This window comes from Candidozyma pseudohaemuli, assembly GCF_003013735.1.
Source record: "Candidozyma pseudohaemuli strain B12108 chromosome Unknown scaffold00008, whole genome shotgun sequence".
Taxonomy (NCBI): domain Eukaryota; kingdom Fungi; phylum Ascomycota; class Pichiomycetes; order Serinales; family Metschnikowiaceae; genus Candidozyma; species Candidozyma pseudohaemuli.
In genome coordinates this window covers 511,643-533,204 of record NW_020194442.1, presented here as the reverse complement: position 1 = coordinate 533,204, position 21,562 = coordinate 511,643, and the positions used below count along the sequence as shown (strand labels likewise).

General features: G+C 47.9%; 7 protein-coding genes across 7 annotated transcripts; 3 read left to right on the top strand and 4 right to left on the bottom strand.

Moving 5' to 3' along the window:
- Positions 1-680: 680 nt before the first annotated feature.
- On the bottom strand, positions 681-2,717 carry C7M61_003421 (uncharacterized protein; the record flags this gene model as incomplete). Its single annotated transcript, XM_024858761.1, has 1 exon — positions 681-2,717. The coding sequence occupies one exon, from the start codon at positions 2,715-2,717 to the stop codon at positions 681-683; it is 2,037 nt and encodes a 678-aa protein (XP_024713248.1).
- Positions 2,718-3,550: 833 nt separating this feature from the next.
- C7M61_003420 (uncharacterized protein) lies at positions 3,551-5,281 on the bottom strand (the record flags this gene model as incomplete). Its single annotated transcript, XM_024858760.1, has 1 exon — positions 3,551-5,281. One exon carries the CDS (start codon positions 5,279-5,281, stop codon positions 3,551-3,553), a length of 1,731 nt encoding a protein of 576 aa, XP_024713247.1.
- Positions 5,282-6,782: 1,501 nt separating this feature from the next.
- NAR1 (Nar1p) lies at positions 6,783-8,390 on the top strand (the record flags this gene model as incomplete). Its single annotated transcript, XM_024858759.1, has 1 exon — positions 6,783-8,390. The coding sequence occupies one exon, from the start codon at positions 6,783-6,785 to the stop codon at positions 8,388-8,390; it is 1,608 nt and encodes a 535-aa protein (XP_024713246.1).
- A 776-nt stretch (positions 8,391-9,166) lies between these two features.
- On the top strand, positions 9,167-11,821 carry KEX2 (kexin; the record flags this gene model as incomplete). The annotated part of the gene is made up of 1 exon (XM_024858758.1): positions 9,167-11,821. One exon carries the CDS (start codon positions 9,167-9,169, stop codon positions 11,819-11,821), a length of 2,655 nt encoding a protein of 884 aa, XP_024713245.1.
- Positions 11,822-12,604: 783 nt separating this feature from the next.
- Positions 12,605-14,113, top strand: ZWF1 (glucose-6-phosphate dehydrogenase; the record flags this gene model as incomplete). Its single annotated transcript, XM_024858757.1, has 1 exon — positions 12,605-14,113. The coding sequence occupies one exon, from the start codon at positions 12,605-12,607 to the stop codon at positions 14,111-14,113; it is 1,509 nt and encodes a 502-aa protein (XP_024713244.1).
- Positions 14,114-16,049: 1,936 nt separating this feature from the next.
- C7M61_003416 (S8 family peptidase) lies at positions 16,050-17,351 on the bottom strand (the record flags this gene model as incomplete). The annotated part of the gene is made up of 1 exon (XM_024858756.1): positions 16,050-17,351. One exon carries the CDS (start codon positions 17,349-17,351, stop codon positions 16,050-16,052), a length of 1,302 nt encoding a protein of 433 aa, XP_024713243.1.
- Positions 17,352-19,106: 1,755 nt separating this feature from the next.
- On the bottom strand, positions 19,107-20,462 carry C7M61_003415 (S8 family peptidase; the record flags this gene model as incomplete). The annotated part of the gene is made up of 1 exon (XM_024858755.1): positions 19,107-20,462. The coding sequence occupies one exon, from the start codon at positions 20,460-20,462 to the stop codon at positions 19,107-19,109; it is 1,356 nt and encodes a 451-aa protein (XP_024713242.1).
- Positions 20,463-21,562: the final 1,100 nt, after the last annotated feature.

Sequence of the window (21,562 nt, the reverse complement as noted above, 5' to 3'; positions counted from 1 at the left end):
ATTTCCTCGACAAGTTGGGGTTGAAAGAGTCTAGTGTAGAGGTTCAATTATAAAGATAAAGAGTCTCAGTGTGACGAATTTTGAGATATTCAAATTAATTATGCTTAATACATGTTTGTCTGATAGTTTTAAATATTCACTTGCGCCTGTCCAGAAGGTCTCATGTGTGTGGCAGGTACCGCATTTGAGATACCCACACTGAAGACAGAACTGAGGTAGAAGATTGGAGAAAAATTGCAGAATCAAGTATGTTTCACTTTATTTTTCGATTTTTAGGACTTTCACATAAAAAGGGCTCCGTTTGGATTTTTGGTGGCCGGTTTGATTTCTCCATTTATGACTCGCCTGCAAATGCGCGAGTATACAAGAAAAGTAGTAGTCAATTTCCGAATAAGCTCAACTTGTAAAATCAAGAAAAAAAAAAAAATAAAACTTTTTTATCCATAATAAAAGAATCAATTGTATGGAAAACAAAAAAAGAGAGAGTTTACGAGATCACCCGATCGATTCTGGCTTTTTAAAAAAAAAATGTTTCAAGCATTTGGCGAAGCCATCGTATGGCGGCAATTACATGGCAGGATGACCTCAAGTATAGTTTACTTCATTGATGTTGTCGTATATAGCGCTTTTGAAGTGTTTATCGGTCTTCCGAACGATCCTTGACTCATATCCATGGGCTATTAGGAATTGAACTTCGATCCCTTCCTTCTCAAGCCAAAGATTTTCTTGAGCCAGTTTAGTATATGATCGTCATCGTCCTTGAAAACAATTTGGGACTTTTCACGCTCAGCAATCTTGACCGCTTTTTCAGGATCCTCAGAGCCAGATTTGTGGTCATCCAAGTTTTGAGAATCGACTAAACGATGGTCCCGCAACAGCATTATAAAGAAGAGGATCGGAACACAGAGACAAATGGCCACAATACAGAGCTTCCTCTGAATAGACGCATACGCCATACTAACAGCCCTTCTAGGCTCCGAACCCCACGGGTAGTCTTCAATAAAATCATATGGCGATGCATAAGCAGGTGTAGCAAGAGAAGGATCAACATCTAATTTGATCATCTCTTCACGAATGGCCGCATACATTGTTTGTGTCCATATGGCTCCTGAAATACATCTCCCAAAGGCTGATCCAATGGTGATGAAGGTACCAAATATGGCTGTCACAGGGCCCATGTATTCATGATTAGTGCATGCCTGGAGCGAGGTGGTGGTGAGTCTGTAGAACATTGCCTGAGCAACTCCAGAAATACACATAGCTGCGGCTACTCCATCACGATAATACTTACCATTGGACCCATCGCTTGATCCCCGGAAATGAACAAATAGGCCCATAGCAATAAGCATAACAAAGTCTCCAAGTACAATGAAAGCTTTGGTTCTCCTTACTTTAGTGAGAAGAAGCCCAACTATGGGAACAGTGAGGCCTTCAACAAACGTGTTTAAGGTCGGAGTTCTGGTGGCGACAGTGACAGATGCATTCATGCCCACAAGTAGAACAGGATAGGCATAACTGCCTGGAGTGGAAGAAATAAGCGTACTAAAGAGACTGACTCCAAAAGCACCCCACACGCCTCTGTCCTTCATAAGTTGAAATGGAAGCAAGGGTCTTTTGGTTAGCTTACTTTCCCAAACGATGAAGATAGGAACAGCAACAAAACCCATCACTAAGGGCACAATAGTAGAAGCTTGTCTCCATTTGGAGTTCACACCACCAGCGAGTGTCAAGGGTACCAAGAAGAGTCCTAGAATGAGGCCTATCAAAAGGCAACCAATAAGGTCCATGTCCCACAAAATAATTTGCAACCTTTTGACGATTTTGATTGATATCAACTTGGTGTTGGCCCATAGTTTGCGGAAGATGGACTCAGACGAGAGTGCCTCTTGGTGAAATCTGGTTGCTGTAGCACTACCGCTAAGAAAGGCCTCCTTTCGCTCCTTCGAGATAACCTTCCATGTATCTGTTTTCCTCGACTTCCAAATAAGATGAAGATATGTCAACATGTACGGCAAACATGCCAAAGGGGTGGTAAACGCCCAGAGAGCAATACCAAACCTCCAGGAGTGTGCTCTCAATATGGAAGATGTTATTTCTCCAATTGACCAAGTGGTGACCACAGATGTCATACACAATGCCGAAAGAGCAGCAAATCTCCACCTCAAGGTAGAGGCATCTCCAATGCTGACCTGCCAGACTAGTACCATACCCGAGCTCCCAATTGAGTAGAAAACCGTGCCTGCAGCATACTTTTGTATATCCACTGCCTGGGATTGGATTATGGTACCCATTGTCTTAATTATCAAGGCTACAACGAACAACTCAAGGCGACCAAACACATCCGAAGCTCTAGCAAAGAAAGGCAACGATGCTGCCATGGCAACCTGGCCTATAGTAGTGACAGTGGACATAAGTGAGTGTTGCTTATAAGAGTTCGTTGCATAGCCCACGAAGACATTGGTTGCAAATTGCTCCGTCACCATGATGAACATTCCAAGAAAGATGGCAAAGAAGTAGAAGAGACGGTGCCAGCGACTTTTCATTTGAGCAAGTTCAAGCTCAGATTTTCTGATACCAAAAGACTTGGGCGTTATCGGCTGGGAATTTAATGAAGCGTTGCTCTCTGGCACATTTGGATACTCGGCTTCTGAGCTTTGAGACTCACTTTTTTCAACCTCGAAGACATCTTTTTTGCTAGAAGTTGTTGGAGCCAACATGTCTGTTGATGTTGAAGTTTTCAATTAGGAAAAGCCCCCAGAAAAGCGGGCTTTCATATATGAATCCTGGAACTCGTAAATGCATAAGCCCTCTTGGCTGATTGTCTCGTGAATATGCCATGGGGCCTCTTTACCAGTCTAGATTCGAAGTTTCCTGCTTCACGTACATCCCCTTAGTCAAAAGCAGCCCGCTAATGCATCCCCTGAAAGAATTTCATCGAATAGCACTCAAATTTAACAGTTTTCCACCTCAAACCCGTTTCTCCGTCACTACATGCATAAGGGGTCCTGTCTGAACAGGTCGCTTGAATGTGCCAGTCATGTAATAAGCCGCACCTACAAGAGAACCAATCAATTGAAAAGCCATGTTCGGTGATGGGTGTATTGCTTCCCCTCAATCAATAGAAGCTTAGAAACGGGCACATAAATTTATCGATTCTATATATTGTGGCTTTGGGAGACAAGCAATAGTTATTCCATGTAGACAGCCACATGATTTCACCAAGGGTCTTATGTCAGCCGCACTAACTGCAGCGAATTGGTTTACCTTAGATCAATAAGATAATTATTACGTGCACGCGGCAATTGTCCACTTCATGAAAATTGGGTAGTCAAATGTCATCAAAGAAGGCTGGAAATGCTCAAGAAAGTCAATAAAATGCATGTTAGCGGATTGTTGTAAAAGTTGACTTCATCTCTTGATTATTATTTGCCATAAATCACCTCAGAGAAGTAAAGATCCTTGAAAGGGTCGATGATACTGCTAATCGAACCGTTCTACACAGCTTATAGTTTTCATACGGTACTTGATAACTGATTGTGGGTTTGGCTGATTAGAAAATCCAGCCGAAAATCTTGTTGTAAAGCCAGCGGAAATTGATTGGATTTCCCTTTGCCTCTCTTGCAGCACGCTCCTCAGCGTCTTTGGCCTGGAATTGCTCCTCCTGGTAGTCGAAAGCCTCACGGAACGAAACGAGATCAATCTCACTGGCTGGAATGATCCTAGTCTTCTTCCAGAACTTCCATCCAAAGTACATTATGAGAAATACAGGAAGCATAATGTAGCCTGTGATGAAGGTCTCGTAGTCAAAGGGACTTCCAAGGAAAACGGTGAAGTTCTTTGCGAAGATCACGAACACGCAGATACCAAGGGAAAAGTATGTGCCAAAAGGCTGGAGTGGAGAGCGGAAAGCCAAGTCCTTTTTGCGATCAATGCCCTGTGCTTTGACGGCACTCATGAACCTCATGTGAACAGTAAGAATGCATGCCCAGGCTAGCAAACCTGCGAGAGAAACGACGTTAACAAAATGATCAAAAACGTCTGCAGCTTCTGAAGAGGTCACCATGAAGGCCAACAATGCAAAGGCGAAGGAGAGCATGATTCCGTAGTATGGCACGCCTCTCCTATCTGTTTTCGAAAAGAACGATGGAGCGTATCCAGACACCGAGAGTCCATATATCGTTCTGGAGGAAATGTACATGTCAGCAACAGCAGCGGAGGAAACGAAGATCAAAATACAGACGTTGATGACATGGTCCAAGCCTTGAATTTGGGCATTGAAAATGGCAATCACAAAAGGAGACGCTGAAGCCGTAAGTCCACTGGCACCCAAGAGCCGTTCATCGTCATAAGGAACACACATACCCAAGACCAACACATTGAGGACGTAAAAGATCACAATACGGTAAAATGTCAACCTGATTGCTTTGGGAATGGCTTTTCTTGGTCTGGCGCATTCAGGAAATGTGATTCCCACCAACTCACAGCCAGAGTACGCAAAAACACTAGTAACAAGCACAGAGATAAAAGACACAAATCTGCCGAGATCCCCCTCGATGTGGAGATTTCTCAGGGGCTCTGCGTACTCTCTGAATGCCCCAGGGTCCTGCCAGTAACGGAAACCAAGGCGATCTCCAGTGGGTCCACCTCCCAAGGCAATGACAAGCAATAAGATGATGAGCCCAAGACAAGTGCAGACTTTGGTCACGGAGAACCAAAATTCGACCTCTCCAAAGAAGCGAACACCGAGAACGTTGATGGTGGTGATGAAAACCAAAAGCACCGCTACCCAGATACCCGGGTTTGCTCTTTCAGCGGAAATCCAGTATTGTATCGTCAAGGCACCTGCAACCAACTGGTTGGCCGCTACCAACAAACACAAAAACAAGTATGTCCATCCACAAGCAAAGCCAAGTGCTTCATCGACGTATCTGCGACAGTAACCAGCGAATCCATCAGCTAGAGGAATGTGTGTTGCAACCTCGCCTAGACCGTTGAGCACCATGTAAACGACAAAGCCAATGACCGAGTAGCTTAGAAATATGGCCGCAGGTCCAGAAGACCTCAAAGCAGAACCGGTTCCAATCAACAAGCCAGTACCAAGGGCACCTCCAATAGCGATCATGGAAAGATGCCTTGCATCCAACACACGCTTCAATCTGTGGTCCTCAGCAGCTTGAGACTCTTGGTGACGAGGCGAGATGTTCAAGGCCTCTCCGGTAAGGCCCGAAACCGCATCGTCGCTTTCAATTTGTTTTTCGTAATCCTTCAGATCGGATCTCATGATAGCAGTTGTGTTCCCCTGGCGACGAATCAGCAGCCATTAAATACTCAGTCTTATCAATTGGCCAAGAAAACCAACGGGGAGGCTAACATGACGGTATTCTCGAGTCCAAGAGAGTTTTTCACCTTGGTACACCTTAATCTAGCGGCTTATCAACAAAGGATGGGGTGCCAAGAGAGAGCGCTTGATTTGGGCAACACCGGGCGATCGGTTCGTTTTGAGGCTGTTCAGCCGGGCGTGAGATCCCAAAACAATGGACTCAGAGAATTTTGGTAAAAAAAAGTCTGGTGAAAGTCTTCGTTGTATTGTGTGGTTGCGCCATATAAATTCGCAGCCACTTCTTCACACTTGTAAAGATTTCAACTCAAGTAAAAGTAAACCCCGTCTGTGGGGCAGAATGCCGTTTGAACCCTGAAGCCTTCTCCAATTCCTCTCGCTGTCGCTTGACGCTTCGGTCTTCTTCCGCTATTCCCCAGCTTAGAACAAACGTCGCCAAGACCTTGGTCATTACCCTTCTCCGCCTTGCTTATCAAAACCCCATGCTGTTTGAGGCATCCATTGTTCTTCCGCTCGTGCTTTACTCAATCAGACCGTTCGGTCCCCTCAGATGAGGTGACTTTTGGGAGATGTCTTGAAGATTGACCAAAGAGGAGGTGTTGCTCATTGAGAGATCGTGGCAATTGCGCTATTTGTGGAGTATGAATTGCAAAACGCCTTTCAAAGAGTGAAAGGATACTGGATTCACAAAAAAAGATAGCACCTAATTGGTTGTTGGGAGCGATTGACCTAGACATGCGGCTGAGACCGTTTCCGCTTTAGACGTGATAGTATGCGACGCTCGTAACATCCAGCGTCCAATAGGTTTTTTAAAAGTTGAATCGACTGTTTCAAGTACTTGCGATCTTGCTCAGCTCTTGGTCACCTTTATTTTGATACGTTCGTTATGGTGCACCTGGAGTGAGAGGAGAGTAGGGGAAGATGCGGTGCACAATCTGAACAGGGTGTGTTTAGTTAAAAAACAACATTGATTTAAGGCCCAAACTGACTCATAGTCATCACCGTAAGTTCTATGTTACTTTCCTCCGCTGGTTTAACCTTTCGAAGGGTTTTGCTTGAGTGCTTCTGAGACACCTCTGCCTCAAAGTTGACGACGAAGAAAGAAGACTAAACTATAAACACATCCTTAACCATATAGAGAGCCTTTTTCAATCTAATCAACTAAAAATCCATTTACAAAATCTACCCGAAATCGGGCAATTCACGTGACCAATCACGTGCACACACCCAAATCCTTGTATTGGTCCCATTCCACCCCTTAAATTACCTTTTCTATGTATTGTCTATCTTCCAAGCTTCAGCCGCTCTCTCCATGTGCACATGGCGTTAATTTTCCCTCTATGGGTGTGCTGACAACCTGCCGTCTATCATTGGTGCTCGCGATCTCTATCAGCAGTATATCTCATCTTAGTCATCCATCAACACCTACTTCCTCCTTCAACCTATGAGTGCCATCCTATCAGCGGACGACCTTAATGACTTCATATCGCCCGGTGTCGCCTGCATCAAGCCAGTAGAGCTGACTAACCCGGAAAACCAGGAAGCGGGAGAGGTCGAGATACAAATAGATGAGAAGGGAAATCCTCTAGAGATATCCAAGATCGATGGCAAGGCCGCTGCGCTTTCTCCAGCGCAAATTTCTTTGGCAGATTGCCTAGCATGCTCTGGCTGTATTACATCTGCCGAGGAAGTGCTTGTGGCCCAGCATTCACATGAACAGCTCCTACGAGCTATTGAGGAGAATCAGACATCGAACAAGGTGTTTGTGGCGAGCATAAGCCACCAATCAAGGGCCTCCTTGGCCCAGGCATATGGATACTCGGTGGCACAGATGGATCGTTTATTGGTCAACTTGTTTGCCAACCAGATGGGATTCCAGTATGTCGTGGGTACTGCCTTGGGAAGAAAGCTCTCTTTGCTTCAAGAAGCTCACGAGATGTTTGCAAGAAAGCAAGGCGGCCAGAAGGGACCAGTATTGCTGTCAATCTGCCCCGGGTGGGTGCTATACGCGGAGAAGACACACCCTCACGTCTTGCCCATGCTTTCTGCAACAAAGTCACCTCAGCAGATCACCGGGTGTCTCCTCAAAACCCTCGTTGCTCGTGATTTGGGAGTTTCTCGAAGCGACATTTACCATCTTTCAATCATGCCTTGTTTTGACAAGAAGTTGGAGAGTGCCAGACCGGAAAACACCCCAGTGGAAACGTCTGCTCCTGACGTGGACTGTGTTTTGACAGCAAAGGAGCTCGTGAACCTTCTTGAGACGCTGAAGTACGAACTTTTACCGCCAAACGCCGCTAAGGTTGCATCTCAGACCTCTAATATCTATCACCAAATGGCCCCGCCTTCGTGGCCTTACAAAGAGCTCTCTTGGGCTAACGACTCAGGATCTCAATCCGGCGGCTACAGCTACAACTACTTGATGCTTACAAGAAACCACATGATGTGTACTCAGCCGGATGTCTATCGCGAGGAGGATTTTGAGGTGGTGAACGTTGAGGGCCGTAACCTGGATACGTATGAGATGAGGTTGATGCACAAGCCGTCTGGGGACAAGATTGCCTCTGCGGCGGTAGTCAACGGCTTTAAAAACATTCAAAATTTGGTCAGAAAGCTCAAGCCAACTCCCGGCGGAGCTGCCAAACAAGGCAAAGTTAACCCCCTTGCAGCTCGAAGAAGAGCCAGAATGGGAGGAAAAAATGGCACCTCAGGACTGGAGGCACCTTCTGAAGTTTCAGATGCCTCCAAATGTGACTATGTCGAAGTTATGGCATGTCCTGATGGGTGTATTAATGGAGGTGGTCAAATAACCAGGCCACAGGACGTGACGGAGAAAGAGTGGCTTTCTCAAGTCAAGGATATTTATCACAGCATCGGGGCAGTGGATCTCTCAAGCATGGACAATACAAAAATGGCCGAAGAAATAGAGAAGTGGGCCACGGGCTTCTGTGAGGAATCCAACATCCCTTCGGAGCGCCTCTATATCACACACTTCAACGAGGTGGAGAAGCCCACAGACCCCAATGCTGTACTTTTGGGAGCAAAATGGTAATAGGAATTAATAGAACGGACGGATCAGAAACTGTAGGATTGCGATGGGACGATCGAAGTTAACTTCGGAGAATGCCGATCAGAGTCAAAGTCGGCACCTTTTAGTTCAAGCACCTCTTTCAGGGGAAAATGGGGAAGAAACTACAATATATATAGAGAATGGAATACGAAACCTACCGTCGGCTGCATTTATCCTGGAAGTTCGAGAATACCAGCTGAAGTGATAAAGCTGTAACTTTCAAATTGGACAACCAGGAATCCTAATTCCATAATACGAGTGAAACGGACGAAAAGCGCCCACAAACCTCGTTTCTTCCACTAAACCTCCGGGCATTCCATGCCTCAAATGGCATCAAGGCTGTGTTTCCCACTGTGATATAAAAACCACAAAGCGTTTCTGGCCATTTGGCCAACCTGAGAATCTATTCCATCTCAACTACAATAACCCAGCAAAACAATCAACCTTCAAACACTTTTTCAAGATCTGAAGCCCATAGTCCCCTTCTGATTCACGGTGTATTCGCGGACTGTTTGCAGCCATTACAGGGTCCCCCACAACGTTTTGTGTCAGTTGACCCCTAAACAAGAGAACTCAACAAGCTTTTTTGAACATTGCCAGGTTGCAAAAATTTGCCTTCTGAGTGGACCAAACCTTCCTGAATGTGTCAAGGGCGTTTCTTTTTTTTACATTTTTTTTTCCTTCATAGTCTTGTTTCAGACTCCCCCACCATTTCTATTTTCGCGACACAGCTGTTCTTCAACAACTACTCATACTAGATGAAGCTTCTGCCGTTAGTATTGCTCCAGTGCTTCGTGGCACTAGTGGCGGCGTTTTCCGTCCCTAAAAAGGACTACTCTGCCAGACAATACTTTATCGTCGAAATCGACCATTCCCACCTGGCTGAAAACCTACACACGTTCATCAACAAACACTCGGACTACCACTTTGAGCACCCTGTCCGGGGCATGGACGATCATTTCGTGTTTAGTGTCGAGAAAGATCACGAGCATTTGCAGTTTTTGGGCAACCACAACTCCAACAACCACAAACTCATGAAAAGAGCTCCAGGATATGAGGATGCACACGACGCCTTGATTAACCACCCAGGCTTGAAGCTGGTCCACATGCTATACCCCAAAAAGCTCGAGCGCCGGAGGCCCGTGCCTGTGGATTTCGAGGCTGCCGAGGAAATGGCCGCTCGGGATCTTCAAATCACGGATTCTCTGCAAGAAGTGTTGAAAGAGGTGAGCGAGAAGCTCGGCATCAACGACCCTCTTTTCCTTCGTCAGTGGCACTTGGTGAACACCAGGTATCCAGGAAATGACATCAACGTTAAGAATGTCTGGTATGAGGGTATCCGTGGCCACAATGTCACAGTAGCCGTTGTGGATGATGGCTTGGACCACGACCTGGACGATTTGAAGGCCAACTTCAACGCTAAGGGCTCGTGGGATTTCAACGACAACACAAACTTGCCCACCCCTCGTCTTTTCGACGACTATCACGGCACTCGTTGTGCTGGAGAGATCGCTGCCGTCAAGAACGACGTTTGCGGTATAGGTGTGGCCTACGAAGGCCAGGTCAGCGGAGTACGTATCCTTTCGGCCGCAGTTTCGTCCGAGGAGGAGGCCGCCGCTATGATCTACGGCCTTGAAACCAACGATATTTATTCATGCTCATGGGGCCCCACAGACAACGGCAAGACCGTTGCGGCTCCCGATATGATTGTGCGCAAAGCCATGATAAAAGGCGTCCAAGAGGGCCGCCAAAACAAGGGTTCAGTCTATGTGTTTGCAAGTGGCAACGGTGGTCGTGCTTTCGACCAGTGCAACTTTGACGGCTACACCAACTCCATATATTCCATCACTGTGGGCGCCATCGATCACAAGGACTTGCACCCTACGTATGCCGAGGCCTGCTCAGCCGTTATGGTTGTCACTTATAGTTCAGGCTCCGGCGAACACATTCAAACAACGGACATTAGAAAGAGATGTTCTCTGGGCCACGGTGGAACATCGGCAGCTGCCCCCTTGGCGGCAGGTGTTTTTGCTTTGGTGCTTGAGGCCAACCCTAAACTCAATTGGCGTGATGTGCAGCATGTTGCTGCCCGGGCAGCTGTCACTGTGAACGAACACGACGGTGATTACCAAGAAACAGCACTTGGGCTCAAATACTCCCACAAGTACGGTTACGGTAAGATTGACGCCGAGAAGCTTGTGGAGGAAGCCAAAAAATGGAAGGGTGTAAAGCCTCAGGCCTGGTACTACGCCGACACACTCGAGGTGAATGAAGCTGTCAAGTCTGGCGAAACAGCCGCTAGCGACTGGATCTCGAGCAGCGTCAATCTCACTGAGGATGACTTGAAGCTAGTCAACTTTGAGCGTGTGGAGCACGTCACTGTTACCGTTAACATCGAGTCGGCTTTCCGTGGCCAAATCCAGGTGAAATTGACCTCTCCAAGTGGTATCGTTAGCAAGCTCGCTGATCCTCGTCCATTCGACCAATCCACTCGTGGACTCAGAGACTGGACTTTCATGTCTGTCGCTCACTTCGGTGAGAGTGGTGTGGGTGAGTGGAAGCTTGAGGTTTCCAGTTCTCGTGGACAAAACGAGGTGACCCTCAAAAACTGGCAGCTTCGTCTCTTTGGTGAGGTTATCGACGCAGACAAGGCCGAGAAGTACGACCTCAGCAAGGATTATGCTGCGGAGCGTCGTGAATTGAGCAAAAACAGACCAACTTCCACCTCAGAGACCCTGACCCTGACACTGACACTGACACTGACACTGACCACGGCAGCTGCCCTGAGTACTTCGCTCATTACCACAAGCAGCACCAGTCAAACATCGACGGAGACGACGAAGACGGCAACTACTACTGACGGTCACAAAAAGAAGCCAGAAACCGAGAAACCTGAGAAACCAGAGGACAGTTCTGACGAAGAGTCGGATGACGAGGATAAGCCCGAGGACGGCAAGCAGGACAACAACAAGCACTATGCTGCTGACCACGCGGGCCAGTATTTCATGGCATTGGCGGTCCTTGGATTCCTTATCGCCATCATCACCATGAAGTGCCACAAGTCTCCAGGCAGTACTAGACGTCGTAGAAGAGACGATTACGAGTTTGACATCATACCTGGCGAGGACTACAGCGACAGTGATGAGGAAGAGAGAGACCTGCTTGACTTGGATGGCAGTCGTCAACGCGAGCAGGAGAATCTTTTTGACGAATTCAATGCCGAAACGTTACCAGACTACGACGATGACATGTTCCAAATCGGTGATGAACACGAAGATCACGCCGAAGCCCGTGAGCCTGAAGGAAAGGCGCCTACTGGGAAGGAGGATTCACTGACTACTGAGACCCCTGAAAGCTATCATGGTGACAATGGCAGCCAGGAGCACCTAGTTGAAGAAGGTGATAGACGATAAGGCGTTGGTTACAAGCGTCATGCAGTATAGCACAACCTCCGAGGATTGCCTCCTTTTGCCCGGCTCGCACAATGAGACGTGGGGGAGGAAAGCCAGGACAAACGGAGATAGGGCCCTCTCACCTCAACGGCAGCCAAATTGGGTAGTTTTTCCGGAACAGTGTGCTGTGAAACTATCTTCGAAGGCACTTGATGTGTGATTTTCGAGGTACTTATACAACATCGCAAACTAAGGCATTCGAGGCCTCCATTGTTTCTTGCATCCGCCACGACCTCGAGGACTTGACACCTAGAATTTGCAATTATTTGTCAATGATAACCATGGGTCCTGCAGGGTAAGCGAACAACGCTCTTTCACTGCGAATTTGTAATCACCGCACGTGAAGGTTGAGAATCCGCAAGACATTGCACCGAAAGACGGGGGCAGGGCCAGCGGAGGAATATGACCGATACCGGGCCGGAGCTAAAAGGGCTAATCAGCATGTGAATTTCGACATTAAAATCACTTTACTCCGAGTAACTTCAACTCAATTGACTGAAACTTTCATTATTCAAATCCCAGCAACTATAGTTATAGTGCGATTATCGGTCAGACATGGCCGGCTGGGAGGTGGTAGCGTTATGGCTGCGTGCAGGCCGCCCTTTATATCTCGCATGGCAGTTGGTGCGACCTCATCATATATAACCGCAAGGCCGGGATTTTTTTTAACTTTTGTTCACTAGCAACAATTGCTTCTTGAAATCCTCCCTTTAACTACATTTTCCAATCACCACAAATACAAGCATGTCAGCAGACAGTTTCGGTGAGCACGTGTCAATTGTCGTCTTTGGCGCCTCAGGCGATCTTGCCAAAAAGAAGACCTTCCCTGCTCTCTTTGGGCTTTACAGAGAAAATCAGTTGCCTCACACTGTCAACATCATTGGTTACGCCCGTTCGGGTTTGACCACCGAGGAGTTGAGAGAGCGTGTGAAGGAGCACTTGAAATTGCACGATGAAAAGGCAAAGAGCAAAGTCGACGGTTTCTTGCTGTTGATCTCATACATTTCTGGTCCATACGACAAGCCTGAGGGCTTTGAGAAGCTCGAAAACGCTATTCAGGAGTATGACACCAAAAACAAGGTCACCAAGTCCGAACGTTTGTTCTACTTAGCATTGCCTCCATCAGTCTTCACCACTGTTGCTTCTCACATCAAGCAATTCGTCTACCCCGAAGGCGGAAGAGTGAGAGTCATTGTCGAGAAGCCCTTCGGTCACGATTTGGAGTCTTCCAGACAATTGCAGAAGGATTTGTCTCCTCTTTTCACCGAGGAAGAATTGTACAGAATTGACCACTACTTGGGCAAGGAAATGGTGAAGAACTTGTTGGTGTTGCGTTTCGGTAACGAGTTGTGGTCTGGTGTGTGGAACAACAGGCATATCTCCTCGGTCCAGATTTCCTTCAAGGAGGCTTTCGGAACTGAGGGAAGAGGCGGCTACTTTGACCTGATCGGCATAATCAGAGACGTCATGCAGAACCACTTATTGCAAGTGTTGACCCTTTTGACCATGGAGAGACCCGTGTCGTTCGACCCAGAGGCTGTGAGAGATGAAAAAGTGAAGGTGCTTAAAGCTTTTGACAGTTTTAACCCTAACGACATCTTGCTCGGTCAATATGGTAAGTCTGAGGATGGTTCCAAGCCATCCTACCTTGACGACGACACTGTCAACAAGGAATCCAGATGCAGCACCTACGCTGCTCTTGCTGTGAACATCCACAACGAAAGATGGGACGGTGTTCCTTTCGTTTTGAGAGCTGGTAAGGCTTTGGACGAGTCCAAGGTGGAGATCAGAATCCAGTTCAAGCAGGTGGCCAAGGGTATTTTCCAGGAGATCCACAGAAACGAGTTGGTCATCAGAATCCAGCCCAACGAGGCTGTCTACACCAAGATCAATTCTAAGATCCCCGGTATCTCCACACAGACTTCCTTGACGGACTTGGACTTGACCTACTCCACCAGATACTCTGACGATTTCTGGATCCCTGAAGCATACGAGGCGTTGATCAGAGACTGCTACTTGGGCAACCATGCCAACTTCGTGAGAGATGACGAGTTGGATGTGTCTTGGAAGTTGTTCACACCATTGTTGGAGTACATTGAGTCGGACAAGGCTCCTAAGCCTGAAATCTACCCATACGGCTCGAAGGGTCCTAAGAACTTGAGAAAGTTCTTGACTGACCATGGCTACGTTTTCTCGGAGGCAGGCTCCTACCAGTGGCCATTGACACGCCCTAACGTCAAGGGTAAGATCTAACGGTGTGTTACGTAGTAAAATTTTACGATCCATAAATCAAGAGAAGACAAACTTGTAGTGATTCCATCAGACATCCATGGAAGGTCGATTGGCGGTCACCGGCATACTAGATTGGGTTCTAGACGTATGCTACCGTGGAAACTGCGAATGTTATGGGATATTTCATCACCGGAATCACACAAGACTTGTCTTGTAATCGTGCAAACTCTTTGTTGCGTGCTTCCAGGTATCAACCAAGCATCGCTGCTTCGAAGCCACTGAGAAATTGTTTGAATCAGAACTGTTAAATACTGGCAAGTATAAGCCCACAATGAAACACCAGGTTAAACCCAATGCCATAAACTCACTGCAGGCGCTTTTCAACCCTGTCGTCATAGTCGAATCGGACTGGGAAAGAAGAGACTTAGTTTCCTCATCTTCGTTGATTTCTCATTCGCTTCGAAGCGGCGATGCCATGGCTGAAAGCCACAAGCCCGCAACAAAAAGTCTGCATGAATTTAGGATTATTCATGTAAAGAGATCAAATAATGGTTTATGGAAAAAATTTAGGTGCGATGCTCTTCCATTTATAGTGGGAGCGTGAATGCATATGCAGGTCGTGATGGATATATTACCCGCCCTCAGATGAGTTAGGTCAAGATCTTATGCAACAAAGGATCAAAAATCCGAGTAGACATTTGATTCAAGACAAATAGCCCTGATTAACTCTCGTGGGCTTGCTCTCTGGATGGAATGAAGATTCTTTGGATTTGAAAATGGTCACGTGACATATAAGATTTCGTTTCAGTATCTTTAATTGCCCTAGAATAGAATGTAAATCAAGTTTGATGGCTAATATCAAGTGCATTTGAGATGAAAGGCTTGTGTACGTTGCCTGGTGGCTACCTGACTATGCTCGGCTGATGGCACTGAAGATAGAGTTGGAAAGATCCCAATGGAATGAAATGCCCAAGAAATAGTTCTGATAAGTTCAGTCTGTTAGTGTAATTTCTATTGTAGTAAAGTCAATCTTACTTTTGTTTCCCCAATGCAAATTGAAACAGTGCCCTTCACCACGAGTCAGTGAGTTCTCGACCACTTACAGCTAATAGGCAGGCAAACGGAGTGGGAAGGAGGCTAAACTTTTAATAATTTAATGACTTAAGACCCTTCAGGTCTTGGCTGAAGCTCAAGCCACACTGGACTGCTTTTTCTGAAATCTTCAGAAGCATGGTGCTTCCTCAGATAATGGCTGCAAAAAAGAGCTGCGAAATACTCCCAAACATACCACTATGCTTCTGCCTGATTTGGTTTCGATCTTCGAAACAGCCAAAAGTCTCTCCATAAGTAGCTCAAGATCTCTCCATAATCACCGCGAGGATCCCGTTTTCTCCAACCCGTACCTTGTCTATCGACCCCCAACCCCAGATTACGGTGCTATCGATGCAGAAGAGCATGAAAAGCAGCCTCTTGAAGACCACTATACGGCCAAAGATCAAAAGCCTTTTCAATTCTATGTTCAACTTGCCTCTCTGGAAGAGGGACAGGTTCGGAAGGATTGTCCCGATGGTCCAAAACTCGATGCAGCGTTCCAAAATCGCGTTTTAAGAGGTCTCTTCCTTGAGGTGTTCAGGAACCAGCATAAGATGTGGAAAAGGGTCCCAGGAAGGGAAGTACTGAGCCATATTCATATTCTCGACCCGCTTATTGAGGAGACCGATTGAAGATATCGTTATAGCAAATACACACGGCGTAGTAGAATCACGCCAAGGCCAAATTAACACTACAACAAACCCACACTCAATGACTACAAATTGCTCTTCAGCGAATGGGCCAAAACGGCCCTCCATTCATTGTTACAAAGGGTAATTTTTGTACTGGACTAGCCAGATAAAAGCGAACGAAGGAATAAGCAAATTGAAAGGGAAATACCGTTCAGGAAAGGACCAAAGGCTCTCTAATTCCAGAAAGAGCTTGGGTTCATTCCACCCTGGTACGCAAGCACGTTGGGGGTGTCGCTGTTGAAGCCAGAAATCTTGTCTCTGGTTCCGTAGTTGATCAACATCTTCTTAATGTCGGATGGCGATGCAGACGAGCTGTACTCAGAACCCTTGCCGGGGTACAAGGACAAAAGGTAGGAGACCGTTCCACAGACGTGGGGGGAAGCCATGGAGGTACCGGTCATGTAGTAAGGAGACAGCTTCACACCGACAGAACCAATGTTGACACCAGGAGCAATGATATCCACACATTTTCCGTAGTTGGAGCTGCTGTAGTTGTTGTCGTCCTCATCAGAACCAGCTACAACGATAGCATCGGACAAACCAGGACTGTAGTTGCAGGCATCAGTATTTTCGTTACCAGCAGCAACAACAGCATGAATACCAGCCTTGAGCAAAGCGTTGATTCCGTCCGTCCAAGCACTGGACTTGGCACCACCAATGGACATGTTCAAAGTGGAGCCCTTGAAGCCGCTCTTGTCCTTGTTTTTGTTGTGGTCCTTGATGACCCAGTCGAAGCCCTTCAACATGTCTGAAACATAAGCGTCGTCGTTGGCGTCAAACACATTCACCGAGACAATGTTGACCTTCTTGGCCACACCGAAGCTCTTGGAACCGATTGTACCAGCAACATGGGTTCCGTGACCCAGAGGGTCTCTCTTTTCATTAGGCAAGGCGATGGAAGTACCGAACGAAGCACGGCCTTCAAACTCACTGTCATCATACTTCACTCCAGTGTCCACCACGTAGGCAGTGACACCCTTACCACCTTCGTCATCATGGAGGTAGTTGCCATTGGCGGCGTTTTTGCGGTGACTGATTCTGACAAAACCCCATTCGGAGTTAGACCGTCTGGTGAGGCTCAGAGCCGAAACCTTGGCGTCTTCCTCGACGTACTTGACGGCGGTGTTGTTTCTGATGGAGCCCAAGATGTCGTCGTCGAAAATACCCAGGTATCCGCTGAGACTGTTGAAGCCAAAGAAGTTCAAGCTGTCGATGGAGCCGTCTCTTTTGGCGGAGATTCTCTGGGAGATCCAGTCGCTGAGCTCGTTTTTGGACTCCTCCGAGGCGTCGTCCTTGTACACCACAATGTAGCGGGACTTGCCCGGGTTGGAAACATGGAACAAAGGTGCAATCAGCGAGAGAAGGTCTTTCTTCTCCACGGCGGCCTCAGCAGCAGGCTCGGGCTGGTCCGACAAGGGAATCACGGCGGCAGCAGAGTAGCCAGCAAGAAGTAGAAGAGAAAAGTTGAATTTCATGGTGATGAAGAAATTCCAAAACAGCGGTTCAGCCGGGCTTCTTATATAGTGAAGATCCGAAACCAGCAAGCCGTCGAACAATTGGCTTCGATGCAGACAAACCAGAAACGGGTGCATCGGCGGCAGACCGGTGCATTGTTCGCCAATGCCATATGCCCATTGTCTGGCCATTGTGTCGTCGGCTGTGCCTGGTTCCTAACCAAGACCGACGGTCGCTTTTTCATGTTTCACGGACGAATTGGCGCCTTGTCGCTAGGAGCCATCAGGCAAGTTCGGAGCGGTAGCGATAAGGCAGCTATTTTTTGCCAAGCCGCGAAAATCAACAAGGTCAAGCGGCTATTGGGGGCTTGGGGAGGTGGAGCGGCTATAGGGGCTTGAGGATCTGATTTGGATGTTTTGCAACCGGCCTGCGGGGCTCATGCCGTCTCATGCCCCCAAACGTCAGGGCCAAAAAAATATCTGTCAATCTGGCGTCGGTCCGATTGCTGCAAAACACAATCTAAAGAATCCATCTCCATTTCGCCAATCTTCCCTAGATCCAAAAAGCCTGCCCCACCTTCCCCTGACGCACAAAGGCTATCTTGACGTCAGGGCTCAGGCTTGCCAAGAGCAGGGTGTGTCAGAAGATGGCGAAATTGCCGCCTTTGTGGCTCCCGCCGGGTGATCTTTCCCATTTCCCTCCCTTGCTCACCTGCACCAGCCAATCATCTGCTGGGTTGGAAGGGTTGGTGTCGAACTGCTCCCGGGAGGCAGAGGTCTGCCGTATCCGCTGCCGTTTTGGGTAGCTGGAGGCTGCCATTCTCCGCACCTTAGTGGCTCCATTTGGGGTGTTTCCAGGGGTGTCAGGACGGTATGGCGGCTTGCGGGCCGTCTCGGGGCTTTTGCAATGTGCGTTCTGGATCTCGGAACGGGCTGGATTCGCTTGCTCAGCTGATTGTTTTCAACGGGAGGGAGGTGGTGTGTGGGAGGGCTTGAAGAAGCTTGCTGATTTTTCGCAGCCAAAAAGCGGTCAAAGCTGCCACCCAAAGCTGCCACCCAAAGCTGTCACCATATAGTTTTCGTGGGAATGTCGTTTTGGCGAACATACCCCGTGGCCCGCTACCCGTCCAGAGGCTTGGACGCAGCGAACCCGTTCGCTTAGGTGGTGCCGCAGTGAAGAAGCCATGCCCTCACGGATGCTGCAAGGAAGGCAGAAGCGGTTTCATTCTACGAGGATCGGGCGTCTGCGTGCTGTAGATCTGTCGATGGCTGGAGATTGTCAGCCGTGCAAATCCACAACGGGTCACGCCGGGAAGAAAAAAATTCATCTTTGCGGGAATTCATCTTTGCGGGAATTCATCTTTGCGGGAATTCATCTTTGCGGGAATTGGTCCTTGGCGGATGACTTGGGGGAGGTGGGTTTGCGATAAGACATTCCGGAAAGATCCACCCTCAGTCCACAAAAGGTGAACGATGGCAAAACGACCAACGGTGCTGGCCGTTTGACGATACGGTGGCATGGGCTACTCAGCCACGTCCGTTCAGCCACGGCTTTGCGCTTCTGAAAAGCGTTTTGGCGATCGCCGTTGGTGTTTTCGAGATTGGCGCCTAAGAAGGTGGCGGTTCAGCTGGCGAGGGCTTGACGGCACTAAGTTGACGATTTTCGGTCCGTCTACGATGCTACATGACGTTTTTCGGTTTCACAATTTAATGGCGCTCCATTGGCGACTAGCTCAACCCTGAAGATCTATCCCAATTGCTATCATTTCTTGGCCTCTATGCCCAGATCTCCGTGGCGTCCTCGGCACCGTTGTATGCCATGAGGTTCACGGTATCCGAGCTGAGACCCTTGAGCACGTTTTTGGTGCCGTAGTCAAGAAGCCTGCTTTTCATTTCCGCTGGGTCCACTAGGTCTCCGCTGAACTCGGAGCCCAAACCAGGCTGCAACGACAAAAAATACGCGATCAACCCGGTGACATGCGGTGCTGCCATGGAGGTACCAGACATGAGCGTAGGGCTTGTTGAGAGTCCCACAGACTCGATATCAACGCCCGGAGCATGGATGTCGATGCACTTGCCGTAGTTGGAGAAACTCGCTTTCTGGTCGTTTTCATCCACAGCTCCTACGGTGATGACTCTGTCGGCTCTGCTGGGTGAAAAATCACAGGCATCAAGGTTATCGTTACCAGCGGCTGCAACAACGTGGACTCCAGCGTCAATGGCGGCGTTTACCGCAGCATCCAAGGCCCCCAGGGCACTTCCACCAATGGACAAGTTGATGGCCGTGCCTCTGAATCCTTTTTTGCTTTTCTTGACGTTTTCTTCATGGCCCTTCACCGCATACTCAATTCCACGAATAATGTCGGAGTTCATGCCCGTGCCAAAAGGCCCTAAAACACCCACGCCCACAATTTCCACTTTCTTCGCTACACCCCACGTTTTGGAACCCACCGTGCCGGCAACGTGTGTGCCATGGCCATGCATATCCACAGGAATTCCGGGGAATGCCAATGCCTTGTGGTACTTTGCCCGTCCTTCGAAATCACCATCCCAGGCTCTCACTCCAGTATCAAGCACATACGCAACCACACCGCTTCCTGCTTCGGAGTCATACACAAAAGCGTCTGAAGAGCCGTTGTCGCCCCGTTCTGAAAGACGTGTAAGGCCCCATGTGGCGTCGTCCTGGTACGAGGTATCGTACATGTGCACACGGGCATCCTGTTCAATGTACTTGATCTGAGGGCTGTCTTGGATGGATTTCAAGATGTTTTCAGGGAACCAGCCCAGGTATCCCCGGAAATGGGGCAAGCCGAAAAACTCAATTTTACGGTCGTCGTCCTGTTCGTTCGTCAAGTCTCTTTTTTCAGCCACGGACGAGATCCAGCTGTTGTGAGAGCTCACGTCCTCCTCGGTCACCTCGTCGTTGTACACGACAATGTACCTGTTGGTCACGGCGTTGCTTACCCTGAATAAAGGAGCCGGGCCGTTTCTAGGTTTCAAGTTTCCGGGCTTATTTGAAGAAGCGTCCTCTCTGTTGAAGAGAGAACCAAGCCCCACTTCATCAAGCAGGGGAATCACCATGGAGGCTGCGTGCTGGATTAGAACAAGCGAGAGAATCAAGCGAATGTGCATTTTTGGGGTATCAAAGACGGGTTTGCAATTCACTACGGTATGGCTGCAAATGCCAATGGCTATATACGTTGTGTGGTCTGTGGAGGGGCTCAGCAATGAACGTGTTGAACGCAACGCCAAGTCCTGAATGCTGACATAAACAAGGGGCAAAGAAATCAGAACAATGGAAGCCCAGGTACCAAAAACGGGAAGGGTCCCCGGGGTATGTATATTCTCGACGATTTTGCGACCGTAAACATACACGGTTACGGATTAGGTAATGTACAAATAAGGAAGGCTTTTTGACGATCTTGGGGGTTGGATAATCCGGGTTTGGGAGGTGTGCTTTTGATGTCAAACCGGATCAAAATTTAGCCGGCAAGCGTCTTTCGGTGGGTTCTACAGGCACCAAACGACACAGAACATGGACCCTTTTTTGAACCTGAACACTTTTTTGAACCCGGCTAAGAAACCTGAACAGTATTTTTCAAAATGCGTTGCAAAGCCTTCGATGCGCTCACATAATGGAAGCAGCGCCAATCAGCAATGTCAGAGAAATATTTCACAACAGTCGTGGAACCTCTTTTGCCAAAGCCTCGTTGCTGCACACATAGACTTTAGCCCATATTTGTATGAGCTTTCATTGGCTCGAGAGTATGCGGATTTAGCTTTAGGCCGTGCAGAATTCTTCGTGACATCATTGACTTGAAATTCCAGCGTGGACTCTCGAATCTCAGAACACGGTATGAGGCAGTAGCACAAAAGAGGTCGCCACAAAATGGAATTGCTCATAATCTCGTGAATACTCGATCCGATCCGAGTACTAATCGAACTCAAGTTTGGCTCCTTCGAATTAATTCAAACTCTTTCTTCTACTGGGTACTTGCCCCATTCCAATTCTTGTTGCAAATGCCGGTTGAAACGACGTACCGGTTGAAACGACGGCAAAAGCATTCACGCCTCAATTGAGGTCAATACATTGGAAAGAAAAATATTAAGACCAAAAAAATGCTTTTCTTGCCCACACATTGCCCTTTACCATTTTGGTTGTTTCATACTGTTGGATGCATGTCTCAACCTGAGGTCGCGTTAACTCGAGTCACTTTGATCAGAGTTGCGAG